Source organism: Eptatretus burgeri, chromosome 17, assembly GCF_056783735.1.
Source record: "Eptatretus burgeri isolate ZD-2024b chromosome 17, Ebu_testis_v1, whole genome shotgun sequence".
Lineage (NCBI taxonomy): Eukaryota > Metazoa > Chordata > Myxini > Myxiniformes > Myxinidae > Eptatretus > Eptatretus burgeri.
The window spans coordinates 36,983,077-37,006,254 of record NC_140977.1 but is presented as its reverse complement, the minus strand read 5'-3'; the positions used below and the strand labels follow the sequence as shown (position 1 = coordinate 37,006,254).

Genomic DNA, 23,178 nt, shown 5'->3' with positions numbered 1-23,178 from the left:
AAAGCGGTACTCCATCAGGCTGTGGACGAAAGCTTTTTATGTGGTCAGGAGCTCAGGTGGGCCGAAGAAGGACTTTGAATGACGGAGGATTCCCAGTCGGCGGCTGGCTTTGGAGGCCAGGTTGGAAATGAGGCTTTCCCAGGAAAGATCACAGCAGATAGTGGGACCCAGAAGCTGAAATGAATGGACTTCTTCCAAAAGATTGTTGAGAAAGTGGATGGGGGGGGTGGGGGGGTGGGGGAGGTGGGGTCCAAACGGTCCGAGAGACAGTGAGAGTGTGAGATTTGTCAGGATTGAAAGACATGTTCCATGTTTTGGACCAGTTTGTGATTTTACCCAGGTCTGCAGAGAGCGAAGAAGCTGCTGCTTGCTGGTTTGAGGGATGACAGATGGTACGGCAGAGAGTGGAGTCATCAGCACAGAGATAAAAAGGATTTTCCAGAGAATCGATAGACCATTTATGAAAACCAGAAAAAGAACAGGACCCAGAACACTGCCTTGAGGAACTCCAGCCTGGACAGGAAGAGGGGATGAAAGAACTCCATTTAAGGCCACATGGTGACTGCGACAGGAGAGGAAGTCGGCGAGCGATGAGTGGAGATGGCCTTGGATATCATTGGAATGGAGTTTGATGAGCAGGGCAGAGTTCCAGACCATGTCAAAAGCACACGATATGTCTTGGGATATGGCTCTATTTTCATGTCCGGCATTGAGGACCTCCATCCATTGTTGGAAGAGCAGAAGCAGCATATCCAGGGTAGAGTGACCTGGTCTGAAACCAAATTGATGATCGGAAATCAAGCCATTGGAGAAGTGGAAGAATTTGATCTCTGAAGCAATGATGGATTCCATAACCTTGCTGATGATTGGGAGAAGACTGATTGGTCTGTAGTTGCAGGGATCTGTTTTTGTACCTTTTTTATGCAGGGCAGCCATGTTTCCTGGTTTTCAAGCAGATGGCAGATGACCTTGAGCAAATGAGAGGGTGTAGAGGGTGAGCAAGAGCAGATGAGCAGGTTTTTAGCTCACGTGGGCTGATGCCATCTGGACCGGTTGCAGAATCCGAGTCGAGGTTTGTCAGCAAACTCTCCACCTTGTCGGGAGAAAATGACACAAAGTCCAGGGACAGTTGGGTGCGACTGGGTAAGGTGGGTACAGAAAGAGATGGGTTTTGGACACAAGATTTTGATGCAAACACCGAGTTCAGGCATTCAGCGTTTTCACGTGTGGTATGAGCAGTGCGGCCATTTGAGGTAAGGGAGGGGATGGAGGGGGAACATACACCAGAAACAGATTTGATTCGATGCCACCAGGATATGGAGGAGGGAGCCAGGTTTGAGAGTTCCAACTTGAGATGAGAAAGATGTTGTTTCCTGGCTCTCCTCCTGATGAGGAGGGATCATTCGGTCGTATGTGAGCGGTATGTACTTCCATGTTTTCAGTCCATGCATTTGGTTAATGTTCCCACAAATTTTCTCGAACTGGGATATCAATTTTTTTTGCAAATGTGCCTGTGGTTAACATTACAAAGTCTGTTGTGTCATTATGTGTACAGCTGTTCTGACATGATTTTATTTTATTTTATTTGTGTTCGGTCATCGAGCATAACACATCACTCTCTTTGCTAATGCCACCTCCACCCCTCACCTATCTCTCTTTTTTTTTCCACCTCCCCCCTTCCCCAACTCTTTCTGTCTGGCCCCTCCTCGCTCCCCCTCTGAATATAATGCAGCACTCTCCTCCCACCTCTGTTGCTCTGTCTCTCTGTCTGTCTCTCACCCCTCCTTCTCAGAGTGTATAGCAATATTTTGTGTGGTGTTGCTCTCCCCAACTCCACCCCCCTTCTTCGCTCTTCTCCCCCTTTCTAGCTTCCCCTTCTTCAGCCTCCCCTTCCTTCCCTCCATCCTCTCTGCTTCCCCTCTCTCTTTCTCCACCCCCTCCCCTTCATATTCTCATCAGCAAAGCGAAGGGTTGTATTTCCTCGTATGAAATATAAACAAAAAAAAGGAAGCAAAGTGGAAAGGATCGTTGAGAGGAAAAGGAGGTTTGGAGAATCATGGTGGAGAGAGTTGGTTGGTGAGAATGAGGAGACAAGGGGAGGAAGTTTAAGGGGAAAGGGGGATGTAGAAGCATGAGGGGGGGGGGGAGGGGGAGGACTGCAATGATTTGAAATATTTTAAGGAAATTAAAGAATTAACATAAAACAGCTGTTTATGTAAAACATAAAACAGGAAGAGGCTCACACTAAGGGCTGATAAGGTCTGCCAGATCATCTGAGCCAAGCGAGATAGGCAGTGCTAGAAGAGCCTTGCTCAGCACCCTTGACCGTAAGAGGCCATGAATCAAATTCAAGGAGTCTGCCTATCAGCAGGAATAGGTGGTAAATAAAATGATGCTGTTGCTGTTGGCAAACGAAATGATTGCTGGGGTAATGGTGAAACAAATCAAAGGTTTTCACTCAATCTTTCTTCAGGTTCAACCCAAACTATACCCAACTCTGGATTGGCCTGCCTAATCGTGTCAGTTCAGGTAAAAGGTAAAAGTACAATCATATCTCTTAATGTCTTCCTCCACATACGCATCCTCCACAAGCTCCTCCGCAAGCCTGAGACACTGTTGACAATAAGGGATTAATTTGTCCCCAAATACCTGTTAAGGAACAAACTTTTTTTTGACTTCATACTTACATCCCCAAACTCTTCTCTTACATATCTCCGCACAAGGGAGCTTTTCCCCGTGGCTGCATCTCCAAGGACCAGCAGCTTCACACGCTGACTTTGTGACTCCATCATCACACCTTCTTCAAGGTCCAAGGGGAGGGTACACCTGGTCGATAAGATAACACAGGGTCCAGCGACGATCACCTGGCAGAACAACCAGTCAGAACTTACATAAACAGCTGTTTATGAGTTACCTTAATATCACGTTTTGATCTCCTGCCCCTCCATCCTCACTTTTACATGAATGTCACACATGTTCTCATTCCCTCTAAACCCCCTCCCCCATTTATGCCCTCACTCAACCCCTCTTCCCAATTCATTCCCTTACCCTTCTCCAAGACAAATCTGCATACAGTACAAGTTTGCAGATGACCGTTCCATGTCATTAAAGCTCAGTAATGACTGACATTATGAGTTTGCATATCATACTTGGAGAGAAAATGTCTTCCATATCTGCGTACGTAATAAATAGATGTCACACTGTACGGTCTCCTTCTTCTTTCGTATGCGGCACACGAGGCTGCAGGGTGGCAGCATTGGCTGAGTGCACGGACGTGTCGTTGATGCAGTGCACCTGTGCGTTCGGGCAGGAATTTGTAATTTGTTCAGGGTGCCGGCGATAGCTCGCTTACTCTTGGCGAAGGACACTGTGGGATCTTTAACGTCCACCAACGAATTCAGACAGGACACCCGGCTTAACGTCCATTCGACATCGACGAATCACCCTGCCTTTGAAACACCGGGATGACTTTATAGCTGGGCAGGGATCCGAACCCAGGATAGATGACTTATAAGCGAGTGTGTGCATACATCGAGGGGCCTAGGCCATCCTGCCAGCCATACCATATAGAGTGTATATATATATATATATATATATATATATATATATATATATATATATATAATCTTACCATAAACGTGTGTGTGGTGTGGTGTGGTGTGGTGTGGTGTGGTGTGGTGTGGTGTGGTGTGGTGTGGAGGCACGGTACACGTTTATATTGTCACAATGAGTCCTGAGACCACTGTTTTGCATGAGAGGTACCTACCTGGTGGTTGTCATCAATCAGTAAACAGGTCCCACCATCCACGTACGCTGTGTATCATCGTCTTCATTCCACATTCGGAACTTACCTTTATACGCGAATGGACCACCTGTCTCAGTCTGATCACCCACCTGTCTCAGTCTGATCACCCACCTGTCTCAGTCTGATCACCCACCTGTCTCAGTCTGATCACCCACCCGTTCACATGTCATTATAACAGTTAAGCCTCATCCTTTCCTGACTGTTACCTTGCTAAATTTAGTACAGTTTCCCCAGGTGCTCACTGGGGGATCACTGCCCCTGCCTGCGGTGTAAGCGTCGTGATGTCACCCGTCAAACCGGTTGGTAGATAACCTGCACGTCCACCACTGCTGACACTATGACGTCATGGAACAGAATGTACGTCACTTTAACAAGTTTCCTTTTGTTCGCACGTGTTCCAGCTGGAATGTGGACGTTTCAAAACGGAATTCCTCAAAACGTGTTTTCGAAGAGCAACAAATGAGATGAATCACGGTGAGGTTGGTGGAATGGGATGGGTGGAGCCCTTTCTTTGCTTTCCTCCTGCCAGGTTCTTCGTCACCGTCCCTTACCCTCTTCCACACTACCCAATCAATACCCGATCATTTCCCTCTCTCTCTCCTTCAATTTGCTAATTAATACATGGTCGCAAACTCCCAATGTACCATAGGACGTCAAAGCCAATCGTCGAGTCTGCAATCAGGTCTAGAATCGACCTGTAATCAGGTGTATACCTACCTGTAATCAAGTGTACAGGCCTGTAATCAAGTGTACTGACCTGTAATCAAGTATACCGACCTGTAGTTGTGGACCGAGCTGTAATTAGGTGTACAGACCTGTAATCAAGTGTACCGACCTGTAATCGTGGACCGAGCTGCAATTAGGTGTACCGACCTGTAATCAGGTGTACCGACCTTTATTCAAGTGTTCAGACCTGTATTCAAGTGTACCTACCTGTAATCAAGTGCACTGACCTGTAATTGTGGACCGAGCTGTAATTAGGTGTACAGACCTGCAATCAAGTGTACCGACCTGTAGTCAAGTGTACCGACCTGTAATCAGGTGTACCGAGCTGTAATTAGGTGTACAGACCTGTAATCAAGTGTACCGACCTGTAATTAAGTGTACCGACCTGTAATTAAGTGTACCGACCTGTAATTGTGGACCGAGCTGTAATTAGGTGTACAGACCTGTAGTCAAGTGTACCGACCTGTAATCAGGTGTACCGACCTTTATTCAAGTGTACAGACCTGCAGTCAAGTGTACCGACCTGTAATCAGGTGTACCGACCTTTATTCAAGTGTACAGACCTGTAGTCAAGTGTACTGACCTGTAATCAAGTGTACCGACCTGTAATTGTGGACCGAGCTGTAATTAGGTGTACAGACCTGTAATCAAGTGTACCGACCTGTAATCAGGTGTACCGACCTTTATTCAAGTGTACAGACCTGTAGTCAAGTGTACTGACCTGTAATCAAGTGTACCGACCTGTAATTGTGGACCGAGCTGTAATTAGGTGTACAGACCTGTAATCAAGTGTACCGACCTGTAATCAAGTGTACAGACCTGTAATCAAGTGTACCGACTTGTAATTGTGGACTGAGCTGTAATTAGGTGTACAGACCCGTACTCAAGTGTACCGACCTTTATTCAAGTGTGCAGACCTGTAGTCAAGTGTACCGACCTGTAATCAGGTGTACCGACCTTTATTCAAGTGTGCAGACCTGTAGTCGTGGACCGAGCTGTAATCAGGTGTACCGAGCTGTAATCAAGTGTACCGACATACAGTATCTCGATTGGAAGAGTCCAGCACATGATGATCAAATGGACGCTGCAAATCAGAAAATAAATATTGCAGATATTCTAAATAAATGATCGTTTCAGGACACAGCACAGGTATGATTGCAGGTTGAATGACCTGTGACATGACTCACGTTTAAGTAATCCGAGTGATGCAGGTATTTGGATACAGGTATTTTAAACATCTTCATGCTGCAATGTCAGCGCATAGTTTGATCTGCGATTAGAGATATTTAGTGGAAGTGTTAAACTATCCATCCTTTCGCTTTAATACAACTGATCGGGTACATTTTACATTATATTCTGGTCAATTTTACCATAAAACCCACTATTCTCTACCCTCTTTTATTATAAACACCCACTTTTTCCATAAATACCCCCTTTTACCATAACCCACCTACTCTAAACCCTTTCTTCGCATAAACACCCCTTTTTACCATAAACACCCTATTTTCAACCTTCTCTTACCATAAACACCCATTGTTCCTGCAAACACCCACTTTTAACATAAACCCCCTACTCTAAACCCTCTCTCACTATAAACACACACTTTTATCTTAAACATCTACTTTTACCATCAACACCCACTTTTACTACAACCCCCCAAATCTAACCCTTCTCTTCCCATAAACACCCATTGCTCCCATAAACACCCATTGTTCCTGTAAAGACCCCCTCCTCTGAAAACTAACCATAAACACCCCCCTCTCTTGTAACATAGTGACAGGTATCCTCCCGCAGAACCTCATCCGTCCTGGTTATATCCTGAATGTCCACACCTGAGGGTTCCTTGTAGACGGTAGAACGTCGATGGAGGAACTACAAATGGGAAATGTTTAGGATAGTGAACTAAAGGAGGGACGACGTTGTACACCATTGATTGAGGGATGGGGGGGGGGGTGGAGAGTCCGACAGAATGGTGCACACGTACCCCCCTCCCAGATTCCCTTGATTTATGTACTCTGGGTTCGATTATAAATTGTATGGTTGATGTTTCTGGAGGGAGAAAGTTGAGTGCACAGTCGCGAGGGTGTTAAACTGAGCGTCCATTAAACCCCACAACGATTAAAGGATGGTGGGAATAATTCGGGGCCGGTCAAGGGGTAATGGTGGTTGTGGAGTGGGCGGGTGTGAGAAGGAGCTTCCTTGTAGTTCGAGCATTTTAGATTTGATTTCCACTTGAGGAAAACAAGTTAAGAGAACTACTGTACTCTACTGTACTGTACTGTACTGTACTGTACTGTACTTAAAGACCGTCCTTCATGCCCGGGTCGTGTCGGGTATGTTAGAGTACAGAGTGGAGCCAGAATGGGCTCTGGGGTAACACTAAGTGTGGAGCCAACTTTATCCAAGCCCCCTTCAGATATAGACATAGACATAGACATAGACATAGACATAGACATAGACATAGACATAGACATAGACATAGACATAGACATAGACATAGACATAGACATAGACATATATATATATATATATATATATATATATATATATATATATATATTCTATATGGAGATTTTCGTCGTCAGAAAAATACCAACCCTTGTTTAAGGGAAATTGGGGGTTTTATCCTCCTATTCTTTCATGCAGATTCGTTTAACACACTTCATCCGGATGGGGTGTGGTTAACACTCCAGTGTTCATTGACGTCATTACGTCATTACGGCGATTGTCATGAGTTAAATTGTTCTCAATCGTTTATTTTGCGAGTGATGATGTCACTGTCCACGCCGTGGAATCTCCCTGAGTAGATCGGAGTGAGACACCACAACCGAGCTACCCCCGGTGTTTTATCATTCACAAACTACCTTATATGAAACAAAATAATTGAAGAAATAATTCAGGGCCCCGGGGTGGTTACTTCGCATGCCCCCCCCCCCCCTAATCGGCGCCACTGAGGTCGTGTTCGTTAATCTTCGTTGTTGAACAGAACTTTGTTAAACTCGTGACACTTCAACAGGTGTAGTTGCGACGTTGCGTCTTCTTCAGTGATGATGTGATACGGGTGTGACGGTCCGCATGTCCTCTTCCTACGTTATGCTCTTCCCCACAGACCCATTTACACATAATTACTGTATGTTGACGTTTTGAATGTTCTTTGTGAAATTGCAGCAACACGGAGACTTGAGATCGTCGTGATACGTGCAGGCGGACGGAGGATGCAACGTGTAAACGGAATGGACGGACCGTACCATCACACGGACGGACCGTACCATCACACTGACGGACCGTACCATCACACGGACGGACCGTACCATCACACGGACGGACCGTACCATCACACGGACGGACCGTACCATCACACGGACGGACCGTACCATCACACGATCGGACCGTACCATCACACGATCGGACCGTACCATCACACGATCGGACCGTACCATCACACGATCGGACCGTACCATCACACGATCGGACCGTACCATCACACGATCGGACCGTACCATCACACGGACGGACCGTACCATCACACTGACGGACCGTACCATCACACGGACGGACCGTACCATCACACGGACGGACCGTACCATCACACGGACGGACCGTACCATCACACGGACGGACCGTACCATCACACGGACGGACCGTACCATCACACGATCGGACCGTACCATCACACGATCGGACCGTACCATCACACGATCGGACCGTACCATCACACGATCGGACCGTACCATCACACGATCGGACCGTACCATCACACGGACGGACCGTACCATCACACTGACGGACCGTACCATCACACGGACGGACCGTACCATCACACGGACGGACCGTACCATCACACGGACGGACCGTACCATCACACGGACGGACCGTACCATCACACGGACGGACCGTACCATCACACGATCGGACCGTACCATCACACGATCGGACCGTACCATCACACGATCGGACCGTACCATCACACGATCGGACCGTACCATCCCGTGATTACCTTTATCGTTTAGGAGAAAATACCGAACAGGTCCACAGGTGATCCCACTGTCGGCTCGTTGTTCGCGGTGATTTTACACACCGAACGACACGCTGCCGTTATTAAAGACACACGCCCCACCCCCCCCCGTGTTTGTTTCTTTTTCTTAATTTGTTTCAGTTCCTGTAACTTTGGTGGCTCGAGTTTACGAGGTTGTGTATACATATTAATCAAGTATTCAGAAACAGTTGATTCACGAGTTGATTATGATTTTTTTTTCCTTTTCTGTTTTTAAACCGTAAAGACCTTCACCACCCAAGGTGGGAGGACGTTGTGTTTCCCACTTTGGCTGTTTGTTTGTGAACACGATATTTCAAAAGGTTGTGCGCGGATTCGGACGAAATTTGGTGGACAGGTTGGGTTGTGTCACCAGGACGAGTTTATTCAATTCTTGCAACCATCCAAATCCATTTTGGGGAATTTTTTTTTTTTTTAAAGACATCCTTCCCCATCGAGTCGTAGGGCTTAAAACTACGTATGTAGCACAGTTGGGGGTATGACTATCACGATTCGATTCGGTTTTGGGTGAATATCTGAATCTGGATATGGATACTAGAAATTTTTTTTCAATTTTTTAAATTATATATTTTTAATGACTTCTCCATTGAGAGATGGGCCAAAACGATACACTTTACACTATATTTCAAAAACGATGGACGCAATCTGACAAAATGTGGTGAACAGGTTGGGTGTGACGAGGACGAATTGATTCGATTGTGGTGACAAGCCAAATCCAGATTCGGGAAGTTTTTTTTTTTAAACCCATTAGTCACCATTGAGTGATTGGGCTAAAAACGGTGTGTGTGTGTGTGTGTGTGTGTGTGTGTGTGTGTGTGTGTGTGTGTGTGTGTGTGTGTGTGTGTGTGTGTGTGTGTGTGTGTGTGTGTGTGTGTTTTTGTGTGTTTTTGTGTGTTTTTGTGTGTTTTTGTGTGTTTTTGTGTGTTTTTGTGTGTTTTTGTGTGTTTTTGTGTGTTTTTGTGTGTTTTTGTGTGTTTTTGTGTGGTTTTGTGTGTTTTTGTGTGTGTGTGTGTGTTTTTGTGTGTGTGTGTGTGTGTGTGTTTTTGTGTGTGTGTGTGTTGTTTTTGTGTGTTTTCTGTGCCTTTCAAGGGTTCTGTTGTTGAAGAATAAATGTTAAAGTTGGAACCGTTGCATCAAGTTCCCATTCCTGCCTTTTCAATCCTGGAAAGATGGCTTTTAAAACGGGAATCTTTTTTTTTTGTTTAAATGGACACGAATTTTTGTTCCAAGTAAATCGATTATTAGCTTTGCAACTAAGTAGATCTAATCAGTGCACAAAGTCAAACAAAATTGGCTAAAAACTACAGCGTGTTTGGGTGCGTGATGAGGTGGAATTGATTCGATTTTGGGTGAAGATCTGAATTTATGTCCGGATGTGAGAATTTTTTTTTAACTTTGGCAAACAAATTGATTCTTCAGCATTGATAGATGAGACCAAAAAAACGATATATATAGAGCATGATATTTCAAAAGGATGTGGACGAGCTCTGACAACTGGGTGGATGAGTTGGTTTGATGACGATAAGCGGATTCGATTCTGTTTTCAGATCCGGTCTGTCGGTGTGATACAAAACGTGAACTGTTCGTCTTGGTGGAGCTATGTGCTCCACTGAGTGTTCTATTTGGAATAACTGGCCATTTTCCAAGCAGATGGACAATTTGAGATGAAGTACATTGAGTGGAGGATAGAGGAGGAGAAACTTCAGCAGAGTAGGTCACAAGGATACAAGCACTAACCACCTCTTTGTCCAGTTGTTGATGTTGAGACAAACCATGAGCTTCTCTACTCTGATAGGAAAAATGAATGCTTACAATAGTATGAGGGGTGGGGAAGGTTCTGGTAAAGATGGATGGGGGACATGAGCTTCATGGACAAAGCAGAACTTGGGCATTCAGTCTTGTTGTGAACAATACTTGCTGTAGATTTGTAAGTAGGGCATTTTGGTGGAACACGTCGCTCTTCTAAAGTTGCCACCAGATCTTGGAGGATTGAGACTTGAAAGAGTTCAGATTTCATTGGAAGGAACGACATGTTCTGGGTGAGCCCTGCTTTTGTGCAACATTCGTTCATTCGTTTTTCCTTTCATCCTTGCTTACCCTGTCCTGTAGATGGCCAATCCCAAAGTGGTAAAGGATGACCACGATGATGCTGAATGCAAGAAGGATTGTCAAATATCATTTCTCAGCCACAAGCACCCTCTTCAGAACTGGTGAGATTGTACAGTTATCTAACACTTAAAGATTGATGCATTCGCTGCCCTTCCGATGCAGTTTACTAAAACTTTTTGTTTCTTTGCTTGTTCCTCAGCTGGTGTTTGTGGTTCCTCAGGAATGAAAAAAGCCGTATATGGGCGGACAACCTCCGCATTGTGACAAAGTTTGATACTGTAGAAGATTTCTGGGCGTGAGTTTTCTGTTGTTTTGTTTTATGTCATGGTTTCTTACTGTGCATTTATTGTTTGGAATGGTGTGCGTGCGTGCGTGCGTGCATATATTTGTTTGTTTTCCATTGAATGTGGTTTCATAAATTGTTTGCATTTGTGGTTAGGAGGGTGTGTGCTGACTTGGACTTGCTTTGACTAGCCTATCTAGTTCACTGCAGGATTAGGGGCTCGGGCGTCCTTCAACATGGAACCGTCTGGTTCCATTCAATGACATTTTTGATTGTTTCATTCCAGTAAATTGTTTTTCTAATTTAATCTCCATCTGATCTTTGGTAGACCTTAGCATGTTTCAGGGCGTTCTCTAGGTTGCTTGTTTCTGTTTGTAATTGTTGTCCGTTCTTCTTGGTACATGTCTGCTACAGTTCCATTTTGTCATTACCCTATGGACGTAGCGTAAAACAGGGTTAAGCAATTAGTTCTCTCTGTCTGACAGACGTCCATCGATGATCGAGGAACCACTTATTAAAATTTAATTTTATCCTTTTTGAACACCGAAGATCACTAATTGGAACACAAACCTGTAGTTTAGCTTTACTTTAGTATGAATTTGACAAATTGTATCGTCTCATCTCAATGCTGTAAAGCAATCTCCATGTGCCTGTCTGGTAGTCAAACAAAATTGAAAATCATTCCAAGCAGGAAACTGGTCCTGTCTGCCGGCATTAGTTTGTGGACTACCTGTGAGTGTCAATGAGGATGTAAGGTGAAGTGAAACACACAAAAAGGATATTTTAGAACACCGAGTTGGTGGTGTTTGTGTGCTCTCTCTGTATGTATGTATGTATGTATGTATGTATATATATATATTTGTGTATATATTTTTTTCTATTGCTTGGACAAGTACTATGATGTATAATTTTGTGTGTGTGTGTGTGTTCTTCTGTGCCCTTCGCAAGGGTTCTGGTGTTGTTGAAGAATAAATGTTAAAGTTGGAACCGTTGCATTAAGTTCCCATTCCTGTCTTTTCAATCCTGGAAAGATGGCTTTTAAAACGGGAATCTTTTTCATTAAATATACACGAATTTTTGTTCCAAGTAAATCGATTATTAGCTTTGCAACTAAGTAGATGTAATTGGCTTTCAAACGGCACCATTTTTTTTAGCTTACCTTGAACGTAGTTCCGGGAACCTTAATGGGATGGCACGTCGTCCGTCAGTCCATCCACAAATGCTTTCAACCTCTTCTCTGAAACTACAAATTATATTTTGATGAAACTTTACCACAATGTTCACGACTGTGTATGTACCAAAGTTTGTTCATGGCATTAGAAAAAAATCCATACGTATTTACGTTCTTCCCTGTTACATATTTTGTGGGTCATCCATGCCTACCAGTAGTTCCCCTAGTTATGTTTTGTAGCAGCATCCAGGGGTATTGTCCCTGTGTTGTATTTTATGATTCTACGGCAGCAGGAACACTTTAGAATGAAAATGAAGCATCGGGCATCCGAACACCCTTCCTTTAGTAATATATGATTTAAAACCAAAAATCGGACGCTTATAAATGCCATGTTAAAGTTCAGAACACTGGAGTTGAACTGAAATCTCTTGGATTTAATGTTTGAATGTCAATTGAAAGGAGCCTCTGATTTTATTTTTTCTTCACCTGAATGTTGTCTTGCAATTTCTTTGAATTGACTCTGATTGGTCGCATCGTTTCATATCCTTGACCTTCAAGATAACTTAAGAGATATGTGCACTCACTTCTGAGTTGTCTTACTGTGCGTTCAATCCTCAATGCAATTATAAACTGTCATCCTGATGGTCCTCATGCAGGGTGAGCCATCATTGTGCATGCCGTCCATCAGAAGGACGTTAAGCTGGATGACCTGTCTGCCATGACTGGTTGTAGATAGACGATAAAGATCCCACCGTCTTCCGACGCAGATTAGGCAAGTTATCATCGGCACCCTGAATTTTTTTCTTTTTGCAAATTCCTTCTCTGAGTGCTGGAAAGGCAACGGCAAACCACGATTGCTAAGAGACTGCTTCGGCAGCACCGAATCTCTGTATTTGCTGTTGTTGTTGATGATTATGATGCATCTCCACAGACTTTATAACCACATCCAGCCAGCAAGCCGCCTGCTCTCTGGGTCCGACTATTCTGTTTTCAAGGTTTGTACAGAATTGTGAGCTTTGGTGGTAAGCACACATTTGCACTTGTCTATCATAGTTGCATTTGTATGGTTTTTAATATGACTGCCACGGGCACTCATTCAGGATGGCATTTCCCCCATGTGGGAGGATGCTCAGAACCGTATGGGGGGACGCTGGTTGGTCATGCTGAGTCGGCAACAACGGCACCTCTTGCTTGACTCTTTCTGGCTGGAAACGGTGAGATCTCAACTACATATATATATATTTCCATTATTTGTAAAAATAACTTTGTGGCTCTGGTTACCTTTTGTGTACAACTGTCTCTAATGAAGACTTAATGCCTCTTTGCCATTCATGTTTTGCCTCCTGTCTTGCACAGTATTAAACATTTGCATTTCACTTTCTTTGCAACGGGTTACTTTTGGGAGATGTGCAGCCCTTAGAGGACCACAAACTGGACTCAATATGGCTTGCTCAAATGAACCTCATGCTAAAATATGCAATTTGGTGTCTGTCTGTACGACTGCAATCTATTTGGTCATTACTTATCCAATCTCAACCAAACCTTACAGTGAGACGAAGTGTCACATGATGGAGGTTGTAGTGACTTCATTTGCCCCCCTCCCCCAGGAGGTTTTTTTTTGCATTGGAAAAACACCCTATTAAAGTGTAAATTAGCTTATTGTGGCATTTTGTGGGGCACACCTACCAGAAGTTAAAAAAAATTCTTGTAAACACAAACTTGTCAATTCCGTCCATCCATCCATTGGGACCATACTCTGTACAGAGCATTGATGCTGCCCCAGCAGTCTCCTTGGATACTGGACACAATGCTGGACACGTCGCCACTCCAACACAGGATACCAGCAAGCTCGCACTCATTTTGCTGACCTCGGAAGGATGACAGGCAGAGTCAACCCCACCTGGTATTTATTCAACAGAAAAATGGGATTTGAACTCGGGATCCTCGGATCCCAAGCCCACCACCCTAACCATTAAGCCAACACCAGGCATAATTCCGTCCAATGTATGATTACCTGTTTAAATGGTCACTAATTTTGTTTAACGCGAGATTGAAAGACATTGAGGAAACCCGACGTTTTTGAAGCATTCTCTGCTCATCACCTCAACCGCCTTGGCTCGCTGGGCCTCTAGGAAGGCTGCAATGATCTTTAGCGAATAAAGGTGCTTCAATGAGTCTTCATAAATGATGTATTCCATTGCCTGTCCAATATTTCTAGCCATCAGGTTAAACATGGTTTATTTATAAATTCTATCTTGGGGCCTCATATGTGATTTCTTCCAGGCATGGTTTCTAGTGTGCGATCTGATATTGCCCCCAGCACACTTGCGTCCCAATTGCCACCTTTATTTTATGCATAATATTATTTTTAATGATCGCGAGCATTGTTTCATATTCACTTGAGGGAAATTTGGAGAAAATTGGACATCATACGGTGCCTTCAGAAAGTATTCACACCCATTGACTTTTGTCACATTTTGTTCTTGCAGCTTGGATTTAAGATGGATTAAATAAAAAAAAAATTGGTCACCAATCTACACAAAATATCCCATAATGACAGTGAAAATGTGTTTTTAGAAATTTTTACAAATTAAAAATGAAAATCTGAAATGTCTTGAATCAATAAGTATTCAACCCTTTTGATATGACACTCCAAAACCGAGCCCAACTCTTCACCCATCTAACACCATTCCTAACATGAAGCATGGTGGTGGCAGCATCATGCTATGGGGAGGCTTTTCAGCGGCAGGGACTGGGAGACTTGCAAGGATCGAGGGAACAATGAATGGAGCCAAATAAAAGCAAATCCTTGAGGAGAACCTGCTTCAGAGTGCAAAAGACCTTGGACTGTGGCGAAGACTTGTGTTCCAACAGGACAATGACCCCAAGCATACAGCCAAAGCAAGTCTGGAATGGCTTCAGAACAAGAATGTGAAAGTCCTTGAGTGGCCCAGCCAAGGCCCAGATTTGAATCCCATTGAGAATCTGTGGAAAGATTTGAATATTGCTGTTCACCCAACTTGACAGTTTGCAACCCCAGGCAAAAATAACATTCATTTCCTGTCGTAATTATCTGCAAACTACTGTAGTAAATGAGAGTCCAACTCTCATATACTATCATTGCAAGTGTAGCATTTTTGCCTGGGAGCAAATGTGCAAGGAAAAATAGGAGAAACTCCCAAATCCAGATGTGCAAAGCTGATACATACATACATACATACATACATACATACATACATATATACATACATTCCTATATACATACATACCCCAGAAGATTCAAAGCTGTAATCACTGCCAAAGGCACTTCTACAACTTATTGATTCAGGAAGTTGAATACTTATTGGTACAAGCCATTTCAGTTTGTGTAATTTATTTAATTAATTTGTAAAAATTTCGAAAAGCATGTTTTCATTTTTGTCATGATAGCGTATTATGTGTAGATTGGTGACAAAAAAATTAAATTTAATACTTTTTAAATTCGGGCTGTAACGCAACAAAATGTGACAAAAGTCTAGGGCTGTGAATGCTTTCTGAAGGCACCGTACATGTATTACCGACACACGGGCAGTGTCGAGCCTAAGAATCGCTGATTCGCACCTCGACTGGAAGTACAAAATATAACCACATGTAGGATTTGAAGTTGTGATCCCAGAAGGAGTGCTTGTGTTGGACTGTCAAATCGGGGCCAGCTCGTTAAACTCGTGTTGTTTTGATATCTGCAAGGTATGGGGTTGCATTGTTGGAAATCCTCCCCTCCAACAACCCCCAGCCTTTCAAATGTACAGTCGGTCCTGCATACCCATCACACCCAGCCCCAAGGACTTTTCTTTCAATGCCCAGATTTCCAGTGGGTCCAATACCACTGCTGTGGTTCTGCTTTTGTCATATTAAATGTTATCTACGTATTACATACACAAACTATGATTCATTTGACTCTCCCCCAGGCAAAAATAGCACTCCTTTCCTGTAGTAATTCTCTGCAGACGACTGTAGTAGAACCTGTTACCAACTGTAGAGACTGAGAGTACAACTCTTATATTGTTGTGGGCCAGGGGTCGGGGGCACGTGACTGCTAGACGGAGCAGTTTGGCCGTCTCCACATGAACACCCGGAATTGAAGGTCGTCACCCCGGATAACTCTGGAGTTGATGGGTCACTTAAAGGACCGTGGTCGCCAATATCTTAACCACGCAGTTAGGGTCTTTTTGTCTGACTCCAATTTACCTAATTAGCTGCGCGGTCTAGCTTCCGGGGAAGCCACACCCTCGGCTGACTTTGTCCAAACCGAGTCGCTGTTACTGACTCGGATCCAGCGTAACCGAGCGGGAGTTACCAAAGCCGCACTGGTCCAAATGTCAATTTACGGCACAATCGGCCTTCCTGACTCTCAAGCCCGAACCATACTGGGTCAATGAAAGAAAGCGCAAACAACGAACTGGAACATTTAACATGGGTTTATTTATAATAGGGAGGGAGACACAGAGCAGAGTTATCACGACTATAATATGCAGGCAATGTACAGTGAGCAAAAGCACTTAACAATTCTTCTTAAAGGACGGTGCCACCACAGACACACACATACCAAAAGAAAATGGACCCGGATTATCTTTATTTCGACCCTCGCAGCCAAGGGGATAGACAGGCTGGAGGTCAGAGTTTGGTCAGTACCTGGCCGCCTCATGCGGTTTGGCCCGCGACTGCAGGTGTGAAACTCGGGGTCGTCGGCGATCCCAGACACGGTATAGCAGGGTCCAGGTGGGGGCCAGGGTCGCTCCTCACAGAGGGCCAGTGGAGATTCCTGGTTCAGACTCCGGGTTATTGCTCGACAAAATGAGAGATGGAAGTCGACGGCTGTGGAATAGTCAGAGGACCAGCTTGAGACACGGCAACGACGACCACCAATGACGCACACCAAGAGCAACAGCGACCCCTTTCTTCTCCGACAATCCCAACCCAACTCCAGCGAGCACTAAGGGGAGCCCGGCGATTCTTATCCCTCCCCCGGGTGGGGTGGGGTGATCGGTCCTCTGAGGTAATCTTTGCCCTGATTGGACAGGGTTTCGTGGGGTGATATCTGTCCCCCTCTGATTGGACAGGGGGAAAACCCTGCCTTTCTGGGGCGGAGTCGGAGCTCTGAGGTAATCTTTGCCCTGATTGGACAGTGTTTCGTGGGTTGATGTGCTGGCTATCCGTGATTGGACAGGGGGGAAACCCTCCTTTCCTGGGCGGGGTCGGTGTTCTGAAGTGAGGAAACATCCACCCACGTCCGTGGTCGAACGCACGTGGGCAATGGTGTCGATGGTGCAAAGAAGTGAAGGATTGATTTGTTGGCGTTGGGTATTCCAAAAATCTAACCAGAAAGAAACTTCGCAGTGCACACATGTAATTCCCTTTCGACATAGGGAGGAATCTAACTATACACATACATATTGAAATAACTAAGCTTAGGGACTGCTGTCTGTTTGTGTGCAAATGGCTTCCACATTCGTAACAATATATTATTGTCCTATGAGAGTACAACTCTCATATACTATAGTTCGAGCTGTAACATTTTTGCCTGGCTTTCACATCCCTTACTCATGTAATTCTCCAACCTCCTTTCACAACTTCCTCCTTTTCATCTCTTCCTTTTGCTTTATCCGCACCTACTACCCCAATATCTAAAACTTGGATTGATTGTCCATAAGAATGGACCAATGATGTCTTAATGTGGCATGGACATAAACTTGCATGTCATGCTGATCCACCATCATTGTTTTTTTTTAATTCCATTTATTTATTTTTTAAAATCACCTTTAAATTATATTTTCACTTCTGCTTTATCTGCTGTCTAAAAAAATGTTCGATTGATACATTGTGTATTTTTGGACAAAGAGTTTCCATGTCTTCAGCTGTTGTGTCTCATTGGGGAGGCGTTCGAGGAAGGCAGCGGAGATATTTGTGGTTCTGTGTTGAGTGTGAGGAGCAAAGGAGATCGTATCGCGCTGTGGACAAGTGACGCAGAGAAGAGGCATGCTGTACTCACTGTGGGGTGAGTGATGATTCTTGGTTAGAGCAACTTCAGAAATATTTTGTATGGAACTCTAAAAGCCAATTCCATATAATTTTTTTTTTTTTTTTTTTTTACCGCTCGGCCAATTTGCGGCCTTTTCTTGCCCATCCATAATGTTTGTTTCTGAGCTATATATCGGTGAGTAATTGAGGCAGTTGAATAAACTTGTGGTTATAAAAGGCACATGAACAGAAGACACCATCTTCTGTTGATGTGCCTTTTCAGGTGGCATGGATATGAGTGTGGTGTCAGTGACCACCTCTAGAATTGTGCCCAATAGCCAAGGAGACTGCTTCGGCAGCACCAACGCTCTGCACAGAGTATGGTCCCATTGGATGGATGGATGGATATGACTTTTGCGCAAAACTCGTATAATGAATAGAACCGTTGGGAAGAATGCCGACCAACTGTAGAGACTGAGAGTACAACTCTTATATTGTTATGGGCCGGGGGTCGGGGGCGCGGACGAGCCCTGACTCTCGAGCATTCACACATTCAATCAATAGGTCACACATTCAATCAATGCTTCTGAAACAAGGAGCTGATATTCTAGGCCCCCCCTTGCCTTTTTGGTGATATGGAGATTAGTGTGTGTAATATGAAAGCTAAATCTTAAACATTGGCTGTTTTGTTTTTTTTGAAATATCGTATCCATAAGCCAAGTTACCAAGGTGGTTGCCATTGCAGCATAATTCAGCTGTGATCTAATCAGATTGAGATTGTCATGAGGAATAGATATCTGCAATATGAAAGCTAAATGTTCAACGGTTTCTGAAATCTTGTGTACACAAAAGTACATGGATGGATAATTCGTCGCTTGGTTGGACTGAGGTCATTTTAATGTCTCCCGTCTGACCTTGTCAGAGGGGCAGGGGACAAAAAGGAGGAAGTGGTCATAAATATTGCTGTTTTTGTCGGATGTCAGGGTATCATGCCTCGCCCAATAAGAAACTGTTCCCAAGACCAATTTCTGTATCATTAAAAAAAAATAATCATTTTATTATCATTTATGACTATCTTTTTTCTGCTTGCGTGGAAGTAATCCACGATTGCTACAGTTGTCTCTTTTGAGATGTTTATAAATACTCTGCTCGTCCTATATGTCACCCCTGTGTGGCACCTTCATCCAAGTATGCCATTCCTAACCAATGTTTCTTTCACTGGTTAAGATGCCAGCACCCAAAGTTTTTGTGCATCCATCCGTTTATTTTATTTTTCCAAAAAAAATCTTAATTCTCAGTGTTAGGTATTCATTAAAATAGTTGCATGTCACCAGATGAGGCCTACAATTTATTTAATTTTTTTTTGTAGACTTTATCGAGGCTCATGTGAGAGCGAACACACAACACACAGCAAGGGGGGAAGGGGACAAGAGGGGTGGGAGAGGGAAGGACAAAACGGTGGGGACCAGAGACATTAGGAGATCTGTGGAAGGGAGAGGGATGGGTCGGGGAACATGGGGTATACAAAATGGACATTACAGGGACTTTCAGGAAGGAAAGCAGGGAATTTGAAGGAGGTGGGTTTGTGGTGGATTAACGGGGGTAGAAAAGATCGAGGATTTGGAAGGGGGAAGAGAAGAGGTGGTGGTGAACAGCTGTTTTGAAGGCCTGGATGGAAGAATGGGTTTTGAAGAGAGTGTGGGAGTTTATTCCCAAGGTGGGGAAAAAAGAGGAATGAAAGAGTGAAGGTGAGCAGTGATTCGTGATTTTGGTAGTTTTACCAGAAGGGGGTTGTTGGCGGACCTTGAGTGTCCTGCGGAAATATGGTGGGGACATATCTCAGACAGAGCAGGGGGATGGGGGGGACCAGAGAGGAGAAGGTAGAAGACAGAAACACCACTGACCTACCTATGGTGAGAGGGTGAGAGGCCCAACGACTCAGCCTCATCGTGGGAGATACCAATGATCCTGAATACCTTGGCTTCCACAGCGTGAAGCTGAGAAAGGTGAGAGGCAGGAGCACCAGCCCAGAGGGGAGAGCAGTACTCCATCAGGCTGCAGATGAAAGCTTTCTATGTGGTCAGGTGCTCAGGTGGGCCGAGGAAGGACTTTGCACAATGGAGGATTCCCAGTCAGAGACTCCCTTTGCAGGCCAGGTTGGAAATGTGGCTTTCCCAGGAAAGATCATGGCAGATAATGAGACCCAGAGGCTTGAATAAAAGGACTTCTTCCAGAGGATTGTTGAGAAAGTAGATGGGGGGGGGGGGGTTCTAAAACGGTCCTTTCGGAGAGATATAATGAGAGTGTGAGATTTGTCAGGATTGAAAGACATGTTCCACGTGTTGGACCCGTTTATGATTTTCTCCAGATCTGCAGAGAGCGAAGAAGCTGCGGCTTGCTGGTCTGAGGGATGACAGATGGTACGGCAGAGGGTGGAGTCATCAGCAAAGAGATAAAGAGGATTTTCCAGAGAGTCGGAGAGATCATTGATGAAAACCAGAAAAAGAACAGGGCCCAGAACGCTGCCTTGAGGAACTCCAGCCTGGTCAGGAAGAGGGGATGAGAGAACTCCATTTAGGGCCAGATGTTGGCTGCAACAGGAGAGGAAGTCTGCGAGCCATGAGTGTAGATGGCCTTGGATACCATAGGAAGAGAGTTTGGTGAGTTGGGCAGGGTGCCAGACTGTGTCAAAAGCACGCGATATCTCTCGGGATATGGCTCTGATTTCATGCCTGACATTGAGTACCTCCATCCATTGTTGGGAAAGCAGAAGCTGCATATCCAGAGTAGAGTGACCTGGTCTGAAACGAAATTCTTCTTCTTCTTCTTCTTCTTTTGGCTGCTCCCGTTAGGGGTCGCCACAGCGGATCATCCATCTCCATTTCGCTCTGTCCTCTACATCTTCCATTGTCACACCAACCACCCACATGGCCACCCTCACCACATCCATAAACCTCCTCTTTGGCCTTCCTCTTCTCCTCCTACCTGGCGGCTCCATCCTCAGCAACCTTCTCCCGATATACCCTGCATCCCTCCTGTGCACATGTCCAAACCATCTCAATCTCACCTCTCTTACTTTGTCTCCAAACCGTCCTACCTGCGCTGTCCCTCGAATATACTCATTTCTAATCCTGTCCATCCTTGTCACTCCCAACGAGAATCGCAGTATCTTTAACTCTGCCACCTCCAGCTCCGCCTCCTGTGTTTTTGCTAGTGCCACCGCCTCCAAACCATACAACATAGTTGGTCTCACTACCGTCTTATATACTTTTCCTTTCACTTTTGCAGATACCCTTCTATCACAAATCACTCCTCAAACTCCTCTCTACCCACTCCATTCTGCCTGCACTCTCTTCTTCACTTCTCGACCACACCACTCTTCTTCACTCTCTCTACCACAATTTGGTCTCAAACCAAATTGATGATCGGAAATTAAGCCAATGGAGAAGAGGAAGCATTTAATGTCTGAATTTATTTGGATTTATCTTTGTTTAAATTTATTTATTTTGTATTTATCACCTCATTGGAGTCTCGTCCATACCACCATTCCCAAATACTTGGGCTGATGGGTGTGTTGCACATTTGGTGTCAATGTTTAGCTTATCTGGAATTTAAATTCCAGATAAGGTATTGTCAATCATCATGCACCGTCTGTCTGTCCGTCTCCTATTTCGACTTTTCCGGCCAAACCGCTGGGCCGATCCGGCTGAAAATTTGCAGCAACGTTCCTCTCCTGACTGGTAACAGGATTTGTAAAGCTTGTTCTGGTCACATGACTTTAAGTAGGTCAAAATAGCTGACTTAGTAAATTTCTTCAAAAATCTTCTTCTCCAGACTTACCAGTCAGAATGCTACCAAATTTTGGTTACATTAGGCCAAGGCAGGGATGCTAAATTGTGGAGGTCATGCTGATCACATGACCAGAAGTGTGTCAAAATGGCTGACTTATTCAATTTTTGGGGAAATCCCGTGAATTCCTTCAAAAATCTTTATCCATACCCACCACCCGGAAGACTACCAAATTTTGGTTGCAACATTTGGCCAGGGTAGGGATGTTGAATTGCGGAGGCCATGCTGATCACATTACCGTAAGTGTGTCAAAATGGCGGACCCGCAAATTGCTTCCAAAATCTTCTTTCGACCCACCAGTCAGAATGCCACCAAATTTAGGTTGCAGCATTAGTTCAGGACCCTGATAAGCTACAGGTCCAGTGTTCCTATTTTTCTTTAAGGAGCTTTGTGCTCTTTCCTCCACATCCAAGGGTGGACAGAGGTTGTGCTTTCACCACTTTTTGGCCGTCAACAGGATATCTCAAAATGTTATGGATGGATTCGGTGAAACTTGGTGGATAGGTTAGGTGTGTGACAAGGACGAATTGATTAGATTTTGGTGAAGAGCCGAATCTGGATCTGGATGCGAGATTTTTTTTTTTTTAATTATCAACTGATTCTTCACCATTGAGATGGGGGACAAAATGATGTATAGCATGATATTTCAAAAACTTCGGGACGAGTTATGACAAAACTTGGTGGATGAGTTGGGTTGGTGATTAGAACAAGTTGATTTGATTTTGGCTCAGGTCAGGATGCAGATAAGCTTATCAGTGGGATACAAAAATGTAAACTGTTCAGCCTAGCAAGGTATGTGCTCTACCAAGTACCATTGTAGTTATGATTTGTGTACATTTTTGCTGATTTATTGTTTGTGGTCAAAATAACATTTGGAGAAGGAATAATAAATTTATACTTTTACATTCTATGTTTTTTTTTTCAGGCGAATCTACAAAGAACGTTTGGGACTACATCCAGAGTCTGTTATGGCCTACCAGCCCCATGCAGATACTGCTGCCAAAAGTGGAGATTTTTCAATCTGAATCCATATTCTCACTTTCTCAGTGTGTCTTGGCTTTTGCTTGGTCTGGGCTCCTAATGTTCACAGTGATTGGCCTTGTTTGTATTTTTTTTGAAAGTACTTTATGAGCAAGCCAACTTTTTCTTGGTGTGTTAGAAAAATAAAGAATATTTGGCATTGA

At 44.3% G+C, this 23,178-nt stretch overlaps 2 protein-coding genes across 10 annotated transcripts in view; one reads left to right on the top strand and one right to left on the bottom strand.

Moving 5' to 3' along the window:
* Positions 1 to 8,646, bottom strand: part of LOC147009770 (ras-related protein Rab-32-like) — a 21,214-nt gene extending 12,568 nt beyond the window's left edge. Inside the window, exons 1-4 of one of the 6 annotated variants that reach the window (XM_085860829.1) lie at positions 8,529 to 8,605; positions 5,719 to 5,801; positions 5,489 to 5,615; positions 2,688 to 2,864 (exon numbers count right to left, since the gene is read on the bottom strand). In XM_085860829.1, the coding sequence (XP_085716955.1) occupies positions 2,688 to 2,792 (105 nt within the window). In that variant the 5' untranslated portion in view covers positions 2,793 to 2,864; positions 5,489 to 5,615; positions 5,719 to 5,801; positions 8,529 to 8,605. Of the gene's footprint in view, positions 1 to 2,687; positions 2,865 to 3,766; positions 5,356 to 5,428; positions 5,457 to 5,488; positions 5,616 to 5,718; positions 5,802 to 8,528 lie in introns of those variants that run through there. The other 5 variants (XM_085860830.1, XM_085860832.1, XM_085860833.1 and 2 more) reach the window with 5 other exon arrangements.
* Positions 7,486 to 23,178, top strand: LOC147009769 (eukaryotic translation initiation factor 4E-1A-like). Of its 4 annotated transcripts, none has more exons than XM_085860882.1 (7): positions 7,486 to 7,547; positions 10,695 to 10,795; positions 10,894 to 10,989; positions 13,080 to 13,143; positions 13,249 to 13,362; positions 18,043 to 18,182; positions 22,920 to 23,178. In XM_085860882.1, the coding sequence occupies exons 2-7, from the start codon at positions 10,695 to 10,697 to the stop codon at positions 23,017 to 23,019; spliced, it is 615 nt and encodes a 204-aa protein (XP_085717008.1). In that variant the 5' UTR covers positions 7,486 to 7,547; the 3' UTR covers positions 23,020 to 23,178. The 4 variants fall into 4 exon arrangements, with proteins under 4 accessions (XP_085717008.1, XP_085717006.1, XP_085717009.1 ...); XM_085860880.1 differs by lacking the exon at positions 7,486 to 7,547 and adding an exon at positions 8,636 to 8,719; XM_085860881.1 differs by lacking the exon at positions 7,486 to 7,547 and adding an exon at positions 8,697 to 8,827.

Bases quoted from the DNA above. Each gene is read 5' to 3' on its own strand.
- LOC147009769 (XM_085860882.1), top strand. From the start codon at position 10,695: ATGGCCAATCCCAAAGTGGTAAAGGATGACCACGATGATGCTGAATGC. The intron at 10,796-10,893 runs GTGAGATTGTAC...CTTGTTCCTCAG, and splicing joins AAGCACCCTCTTCAGAACTG to CTGGTGTTTGTGGTTCCTCA. The intron at 10,990-13,079 runs GTGAGTTTTCTG...GCATCTCCACAG, and splicing joins ACTGTAGAAGATTTCTGGGC to ACTTTATAACCACATCCAGC.